The sequence below is a fragment of the Protopterus annectens genome, chromosome 4.part1 (assembly GCF_019279795.1).
Source record: "Protopterus annectens isolate FY-2018-M chromosome 4.part1, PAN1.0, whole genome shotgun sequence".
NCBI classification, from domain to species: domain Eukaryota; kingdom Metazoa; phylum Chordata; order Ceratodontiformes; family Protopteridae; genus Protopterus; species Protopterus annectens.
Genome location: NC_056734.1, coordinates 73,909,985 through 73,919,880, shown reverse-complemented (window position 1 = coordinate 73,919,880; position 9,896 = coordinate 73,909,985). Strand labels below are relative to the sequence as shown.

At 39.8% G+C, this 9,896-nt stretch overlaps 1 protein-coding gene across 1 annotated transcript in view; it reads left to right on the top strand.

The window, feature by feature from the left end:
• Positions 1–9,612, top strand: part of WDR49 (WD repeat domain 49) — a 983,894-nt gene extending 974,282 nt beyond the window's left edge. The window contains exon 20 of the mRNA XM_044070738.1: positions 6,666–9,612. Within this exon, the coding sequence (XP_043926673.1) occupies positions 6,666–6,819 (154 nt within the window). The 3' untranslated portion in view covers positions 6,820–9,612. The remainder of the gene's footprint in view (positions 1–6,665) is intronic.
• Positions 9,613–9,896: the final 284 nt, after the last annotated feature.

The following is a 9,896-nucleotide window of genomic DNA, read 5'->3' as shown; positions in this document are numbered from 1 at the left end:
AGCATGGCATTTAATATAAGGTTATTCACAACTCACCAAAGATAATGTCTGTCAAACCAAAATGAACTTGTCTGCATGTCTGATTGTCACTCAGAATAGAAAAATAACTTCTTCGCAATAGCTAGTTATCTTCTTTGTTACTGCTGTTACCATTATATGCTTACTTAATAGTTAAATCTGATCTGCTGAATAAATAATTCGAACCCCCTACAGCTCTGATATTTAAATTATCACAATGTGCAAATGTATTAATGTTCCTATAATTGGAAGGAGGGCTTGGGGAACATGGTGCTTCTACAACCGCTGGTGGAGATCAGGAGCTGCACAGGTGTCAACTTAAAACAAGGACAGGGCTGATGTGCTGTCTTCAATGTACTAGCCACTTCTATAATGAGGGACCTTGGCTGACACACCATGAATGATGGCTCCTGGCTCCATGCTCACATCTTCCCATTGGTTGCCTACACCTAGTCAGCACAAGGGAGCTCATCTAGTGAAGGGTGGGTCATATCTAGGAGTACCGAGAGAGGAAGGAGCAATGGAATAGCTGGGGTTGTGCCAGCATGGAAAGCAGCTAGAAGTGCAGAAGGGTGGAAGCCATACCTCCCAACCATACCAAATTACTCATTTTTTACCGAGTTTTGTGGTCGAAATGAAGGGATCCACGATTCCCTAGTGGCACCCCTTCATTTCCAATTTTTTTCTTTTTTTTTTTAATTTTTTGAATTTCCACGCTGTTTGAGCTGATGTCATCACATGTGTGATAACGTCAGCTCTGTCAGGGTGACCAGCCTGTCAGAACTGAGCTCAAGGAGCTCACGTCGTGCACACATTTCTGGCTGCTCAAATGCGAGCAGAATGTGTTTTTGGTTAGAGGTTATCCCTCAGATTTACTTGGCAAACTAGCTAATGAAATTCGAACAAGAAGGGCTACTGATTTTCCACCAATTTTGAAAAATGGTTTTACTACTATTATAAATAAGCCACATGGAGTCATAGGTGTTTACAATTCAAGTTCTAACAACACTAACACAAATACTTTTGATACTTCTTGTATTTTTGATATGTCTGTTGATGCATTTAACATCAGGTCCATTATTACTAGAAACTGGAACATCTTACGTGGAAATAGCGAATTAATACATATTGTAGGTGATAGACCCAATTTTGTATATAAAAAAACTGACTATTTAAAAAATGTTCACAATTTGACTCCATACATAAAAGTACCCCTTGACAACAGCAGACGCTGTAAGGGGATGTATAAATGTGTTTTTTGTTCTTCATGTTGTTTTATTTTAGAGGGACCCTATATTGACTTACCCTGTTTGAAAAGAACACTTTTCACTGATGATGTATACAACTGCAATACTAGTGACATAGTCTATCTTGCTGTTTGTTCTGTGTGCAATGAATTTTATGTAGGTATGTCCACACGACCACTTAATAAAAGAATTAAAGAGCACTATTATTGTAATAGAACTAAGAACATCAACAATGCTCTATTTAAACATCCCATTACATGTAGTGGTTTTAAAAAGTTTCTGTTTGCTGTTCTGGAACATGTAGTTAGAAATATAAAAGGGGTGGTCCTATAAGGACCAACTGGAACAAAGAGAAATTATGTTGCAGCTCAGGCTAGGGTCTGACAAAAAACCTGGTATTAATGACTCAGTGAATATTAAATGTTTTCTGAAGAATAGAAGACTGAAGATTTTAAAATGAACTGTCTATATGTTATGTTATTAGATGTGTGCCTTTAAATGACTGTATTCCTTTTGCTAGTGCGCTTTAAGTAACTGATTTTATTTTGATTTGATATATAAGGGGATGCTGCTGTGTGCATTTTATTTCATTCTGAAGAAGTCATTTGAGACAAAGTAATATTAAACTGTGTTTTTCACTAATGCTGGTGGTTTCCTTCATTGTTCAGTCAGACTGGTGGTTTGTTTTTTATTAGTTTTTGCTGCTGCTTTATCCTTGTGACTGTTGTTTTTTTCTAATGATAGATTATTTCCTTAACTTTGCTTAATTTACTTGATTTTGGCCTGCTAAGATCTGTATTCACAGGCAGTGCACCTAAGTATCAAAATAGAGATTATTTCCCACTATTAAGGCCCTAAAGAAATTGATATTGGGCTTAGCACCATCTTGTAGATGCACCCTTTTCTTGAAGTATTTTTGTTATTGCTGCTTAACAGCACCATTGGATGTGGTAAGATAGGTGTATACAGGAGTTACCTGACATAGGTTCATAGGTTCATAGGTTCATACTAGGCTATCTGCCCTAGGGCATTTATAAGCCTAGCCAGAGTGTGTTTGGCTTTCGCCACCCATTTTAAATTAATTTTGCTATGCCCTTTTTCGAGGTTAGTATACTGTGCCTCTGTCTAACAGTGACACAGAAGTGATAGCCAGGGTAAACCTACGATCTCCCATCCACTCATCAAGATTCCTCTTGAAGAGAGTCAATGTGGGACTCTGCCTAACCTGGACTGGGATTTTATTCCAGAGTGAAGGGAGCCTCTGGGTTATGAATCTGTCCCTCCAGCATGTCCTATTTATTTCAGTGCTGAGGTTCAAGTCTCTCGAGCGTAGCTCGATGGGATTTGGATTTTCTGAGGTGCAGCATGTCCATTAATTCGGGTTGGACATGGCTTTATCGTCAGGCACAGATCGCCTCTGAGCAGGCGGTATGCCACTGAGTAGAGCTGGAGTTTCTTTAACCGGGCAGCATATGGCATCTGTTTGAGCCCTTTGATCCTCTTGGTGAGGTACTTTTGAGGTCTTTCCAGTTGCTGCAGGTGTCTGGTAAGGTACATCCCAAAAGGGGCATTGTACTCAATTATGGGCCTGATGAGGGATGAGTAGAGAGGCACGATGACCTCCCCTGATCTAGATGTGTATCCCTTCATGATTAGGTGGGCTATATAAAATGTTTTTCTAACCACTTTGGCCACGTGGTTGTCAAATGAAAGATTGCTATCAACTTGGGTCCCCAGGTCCCTAATGACTTCTTCTGTACTTAATGGATTACCACCTATGTGGTAATTTGTGGGCACTTTGTTTTTGCCAAAGGGGATGACTATACACTTTTGGCGTTTAGCTTGAGGCCATGGCTCTGGCACCAGTTGTCTGTTTCTATGAGGCCCTTTTGGAGGATGCTTGTGTCGGCTGGAGAGTTGATTATGGCGCCCAGTTTGCAGTCATCTGCGATCTTGGTCAGCCACAGTCCTTCCGTGTTGGCCTGTACCGAGAAATATATACCGAACAAGAGAGGTCCCAGGACTGAGCCTTGTGGGACGCCACTTGTAACTGGTTTGGAGTCTGACATGGCTCCAGCAATTCTAACCATGTGGGTTCTGTCCTTGAGCCAGTTTGCAACCCATCTAGTGACATAGGGTTTATATTTAAGCTGGTGAGCTTATCTATAATGCCGAGTGGGGTATTGTATCGAAGGCTTTTGCGAGGTCCAGGTAGGCTGTGTGGACCACCTTCCCTCGTCAATGGCCTTGGTGACTGTTTCAAAGAAATCGACCAGGTTTAAGAGGCAGGATCTGCCCTTAACAAAGCCAAACTGGGTAGGATCCAGTGTCTGTAGGTCCCCAATATCTTTATTTATGAGGTCCATGATGATCCTTTCCATAGCTTTGCAGACCAAACTAGTCAGGCTTATGGGGCGATAGTTTCCAGGATCCGTTGAGGCACCACCTTTGTGGAGAGGGACCACTGTTGCTGTACGCCACTCTTTGGGTACATATCCTGTAGTAAGGCTAAGACTGAACAGTAGTTTTATGTTTGGGTTTAGCTCTTCTTGGAGTTCATGTAGGACGCAGCCCGGGACACCATCTGGTCCCATTGATGCTGTGTTTTTTGCTTTGGAGAGGGCGGCTCTTACCTGAGCATCTGAGATGTCAGGGGGCAGCACTCTGTTGGGATAGATATTTGCCCTGTTGGTGGTGAGAGGGGGGAGAAGTTTGCACTGAACCTGTCAGCTAGGATGTTGGCAATGTCTGTGGGCTCGGTGTATTTTTTGTCATTTTGGACTAATTCTGAGCATATCTGGGAATTCCCACCCAGGTTCCTAACATAACTAAAGAAAGCCTTGTGATTATCCTTAGTGTCCTGTGCAATTTTTCTCTCGAAGCTGGCCTTAGACGATTTTATGAGTGCCCGTAGTTTTTTGCTAATACTGATCAGAGATGCCTTCCCTTTTTGGGATTTTGCTCTATCATGTAGTAGCTTCCTCCTTCTGTTGTATAGTTTGTTTATGGCTGGGGTCCACCAGACAGGGCGTCTGCCTTTGGAGGATTGGGTCTTGGTTTTATTTGGGATTGCATGATCCATGCATTCCTGAAGGTGTTCATAGAATGCGTTTATAAAGGATTCTGCGGTCTGGGCGTATTTTCCACAGGCCCGGGGCTTTGAGGATTTTGCCTCGGTTTTGAGGCGTGTGAAATTTGCTTTAGAGAAGTTTTTCACTGTGGTTTTCTGGGCAGGGGTGGGGTCGGGATGTGAATATCCAGTGAGATTAGTTTATGGTCTGATCTTACCAGTGAGGGATACACTTCTGGTCTGGAGCATAGTGTCCCCATGTTGGTGATGATCAGGTCCAGTATGTTTTCCCCTCTTGTGGGAGTGGTAACAAGTTGTTCCATAGCATTTGAGTTTATAAATTCTAGGAACCTTTGGGCTAGGGTGTTGGAGCTAGAGTAATGCTCCCAGTCTATGTTTGGGTAGTTGAAGTCGCCCAATATAATGGTGTTTGGAGAGACCTTCATATTTTCCAGTATTCTCAGGAAGGCCAAGTGGGGTTCCTGTGTTTGGGAGGGTGGTCTGTAGCAGGCTATAAACTGGAAGGCAGTTTTACCCACAGTTAGTTGCACATGGAATGTCTCTGATGCTTCGTGCTGTGCCACCAACCTGGAGGTTGAATCGCTTATTGTCTAACTGCTCATGTAAACTACATGCATTTAAAAATGGTCATATGTGATGTATTTGCTTTCTGTGGTCTTGTCTTTGGCCCAAGCTGTTTCTGGAAAGAGTCTTCAGATTAAGCAACCTAACTGGTAAACGACAATAAATAAAATAATTAAACAAATCATGTAGAATACTGAGCAATAACTGTGTTTTCAGATTTCTTTTATTTTACTCATCAAATATATTTAAGTTGTACTTTTTTCAGTTATGCTGTAATGCAAATTTACACTCAGTATTTTCCCCTTCCCCCAACCTTTTACCTCTACTGGACTTGTCCAGTGATTCCTCTACTTTCATCCAATCAGCCAGTTTGTTGCACTCTGGCAAATACCAGACATCCTCAGGCTAGGAAAGACTCCTGTGTCCTTTCTTCCTGTACAATCAGCAGACAATTTGTTCCATCTCAGGTGAGAATCAGGTCAGGTTCAGGTCCAGTGGAAAGGGCTACTCTCTCATCACCTATGGAGCGATCTTCTCAGTGGCAGTCTTAAGCTCCACTTATCTCTGCGCACCTTAGGAAGCATGTGTGCTGCCCCACAGGATTTCCTGGCATCTGCTGTGTGCTGCTCTGCAGTGTGTGTTTGACAATCTTGTACCTGTGGGTATGAGATCTAGTGCAAAAGCTGCTCCCCTCCTCTGTGGATGGGTGAGCTAACAATATCTGTCACACCCATTCTCCCAGCCCAACCTTTCCAGTACCTGTGTTGCTATTCTAAAATGGGATATCTTGGTCACAGTCAGGGCTTCATCCTTCTGCACTAAGGAGTGAAGAAAACTAACATTCAAGTATTGATAAATGCTTGTTCATTTGCAGTGCTACTTAGTTCTCGTATAGAAATAAGGTACTGTAAGTGTTATCCTTCATAATTCATTGAACAAAAAGCTATTTTACAGCATTACTGCCATGAGAATATGTAGTGTGAGTACAGACACTTCCACAGAGCACTATGTAACTGAAGGAGTTCATTTGGTTGTATATTTACTGGTACTCCTGCTGGGCTCACTTATAGTTGTAGATTTTGGGGTTAAGGCCCTTGCCAGTGATAGCACTGAGTAAAGAAGGCACTCATAATAGATCAGTTATGCAAGCTAATACCCTTAATATTAATAACTCTAAGAAGAAATGATTTGTAGCTTTGTTGGAATTTTCCTTTGAACTCTGTAATAAGTGTTCCACTCATCTGTTTGTCATGAGTTTGACTTATGATTACTTACTGTCGATTTCATTGAAAATGCTCTAAATTTGCTTAGTAATGTCCCTTAAGACCATTTGCCACTCCTACAAATGTTTTTAGTGTTTTTGCACAATAAACTTGAATGTAGGTTATATGGAAAAAGTAAAAACAAAGAGATACTGCATCTTAACACAACTATATAAATGTTTGTTACAAGTCAAAAACCAAAATAAAATCGATTAATTTAGAATAACCACTTGTATGCTTATTAGTGTGAATTTATTACGTTAGAAAATATCATGATGTCATGGTCTCAAGTTTATCTTATTCAGGAAGGTCTTCAAATACTGTTTAAAACAATACAAACATACATTTACACTTATTAGCATCTGATTTATTTTAATAAGTTAAAATAATGCTTAAAAGAGGATTATAATTAGTACAAAAAAATCATGTATCAGTTGTCAAGATATGAGTTTTGAGAAATGTTTTATTTTCTTTCTGTTACAGGTTACCTCATATAAATTCATTAATATCACAAAAACAAGGGAGTCAGCTAAGTATTGCTGGAGTAACTTCAGAAATCCTAAAACAGAATATCAAGCAGGGATTGCTTCGGAAACCAAAGATGCCTCTTTCCAAGGCATTGGAGATGAAAGACTGATCTGCTGTGGAAACACATGGTGTAGCATAATTTGACTGATACTTTCTCTTGCCAGGGTAACAGTTTCTTTTGTTTTCACCTGATGTTACCCTAGAAGGAGAAAAAGGCTTTATCCTACAAAGAAGCACTGAATGTATATTAAGATCTGTGGTCTCTAAATAAAGGCCATTCAGTGTTTTTCTCATGTTGTTCACATCCATTGTTTTCATATGTGACATGCTCAGTTCCAGAGTTTATGGCATAAAATGTAGATTGACTCTAATATCTAATAAAAAGCTATGCATCAAAATTAGAGGAATAATCAAACACATGATGCAGAGAGACAAAGCCCTGAGTGAGAACCAGACAACCTGTAATTGATTACATGCCCTGGCACTGGAGGAGACAAAGACATGGGAAAGAGGAGTGATGAAGCACTGCCTGCTTCCCTCTTCTAATGGAGGGAAATAGGGGTACATTCCTGGGACATACTGAAGTCATGAGCTCTGGTGATGAAACCACAGCCATGACAAGTGAAGACAAGCACGGAGGGGCAAGTCACCCTATAGGTGGAGGCCTCTTATATCTACATTGCACATTCACTCAAGGATGGAACCCAGCATTTCTTGAGTCTAGTTATGATACACAGCAAAACTTTTGTGGCAATGTTTGTGATACTGTGGACAAAATGTTTTGATCTCTCCTCCATCTCCTTCAGCCTTGTGATAAAACTTTCCCATCAGTCCAGCGGGGGCTTTCTAGTGGGTCTCTAGTGAGGGAAGGTTAAGCCAGACAAGCAGTACAGAGACTGAGGAGGGACAATGGTCAATAGATGATCCAGCTGCCAGTGGACCCAAAAAAATAAAGAAATCATTTTTCAGTATTTTGTCAAAACATATTTTTATTATTGTCATCATGGTAAATCTGTAAATAACACTTTTCTTTGAATGCTTAGAACAAATACGGAGATTAATAACCATAAAGAATTCTTCACCACTGTACGCCTTTTCTATATAAATCTTACATCTGCTATTCCACTGGTTTATATCCTTAACAAAGTGAAATAAATTCTACTGTAGTACCTTAGTCACAACTGAATACATTAACATGTTTTCTGGCTAGCCAACATGATCTCTTACAAACTACATTAGTGAGCTTCATTGAGTAATAAAGGCTATATGACAGAAGAAGCTGAACTACACTATTGGATAAATCAACATTTCTGTAATATCCCCCATAAGAGACTGGGCTCTGTTGCACAGATAACATCTGTGAAAGTTACCCATTTAGTGTTTTCTGATTTAATATATGATGCCATTGAAAATAATGGCTTATCTCTGATCTGCCACATATGATGTTATCCGAAGTCACAGTTAATTCTTTTAATTGTATTTTAATAGATTGTGACCAGATATCTCCCAAAGAGCAAGAAGTTTATGCAAACCTTCAAGTCTAAATTCCAAACAATATGCATCAATGTGAGTAAAACATATCCTTTTTTTAGTTTTCTTTTATTATTATTTTTGGGACAGCTTACCACTGACTTGAGATCCTCAACTTTCTAGCTGCATTTAAAGGCACCCCATTATATTTCTTCAGCAGGTGGGCCTCATCCCTTGGGTAAGAAGATTTCACTGGCCAGTCGAACTATGAAATTCCCCTGTAACTGGGGAGAGGAGATGGGAATATCAGACTGCATCCAAGCTAAAGTTTATGCTTAAGCCCTACCTCCCACTGACATGCAGGTCTGATGTCACCTAGGTAGATGTACCACGGTGCCATAAGGGAAACACCCCCCCCCATGTGATGGTGCACCCATCGTTCACCCACCCAACTACTGCTGCTGCAAAAGCTTCACTTTCATGGTCTTGATTCTGTCAACAGAGCTTGCCACAATACCTTTTTCTATAGATGAGGCAAGTAGGCAATGCTTCATCAGTCCTCTTCCTCCTCGGTAGCACTGACAGGTTCCTGAACCATTAACTGAACGTGAGTCACCTGACCTATAGTCAAGGCTTTATCCCTCTATGCTCAAGAAGCACTCATCTCTTCATTTAAGCTACTCTCATATCCTCTGAACACATCAATAACTGTTTACCCGATTTAACGTTTTCACTTATCTTTTCATGCAATATACTGTTTTTTTTTAACTAGCTGAAGACATCACATACACAAAGAAAACTCTTCGAGGGTTCCTAATGCTATCACTTAATATTATTTTTGTACATCAGTCTGACCAATTCATACCTTTATTTAAGTTACTTTAATAGTCTCTGAATACTTAAGTCATTGTTGTTCTGTTATTCCCAGTGACTTAGTTCGCATGACATAGTGGTTCTATTATAGATTCCACATGCCAAAAGAAAACTCCTTAATCTTGGATTCATTAAAACTATTTAATAGTTGCACCAGGGCACATTGCAAAACTAGAACTGACACCAGCAAACATACTATTTAACTGCCAGCACATACAAATTTATTTTTGCAGAAGGACAAGCTCCCTGCAATCCTCAAATAGAGATCTGTGTCCAAACCAACATTTCTCTAAAAACCCTGACTCAGATTATTCACACTTTTTGCTTGGGGAAGACGTCTTTACTCCTAAACTTCTGTGATTTTAACAAATAGAAGCTGCATTAGAGACTAAACTGATTCAACAAATGAAATGTATTGTCTCACGGTGCTAACAAACCAACATTGATTTACAACATGTATTCCCTTTTTCTAATAAATGAACCTTGTTCTACTTCAGTCTGATTACTGTATATCTTATTTAAATTGCAATAAAAGTCACTGAATGCCTTTGCAGTCTTACAATGGGTTTAAGTTATCTTGTTTGTAATGTACGGTGTTTCTTTTTATCTAGTATGAATTCTGCATGCATGAAAAAACGAAAACAAAAAAAGAAAGAAAGAAAACAACTCTTCTACTCTCCTTAATCTTATAATTGAATCTTCTAGTACCCGTGTCTCAGTTCATGCCCTTGAATTACTATGCAGGTCATTGAATACCTCCTTAATCTTGCTCATAGTTTAATATTTCAGGTTATCTTTTTCATTAATTCTTTTTACCTAGCATATGTCTGACATGTATAAAGA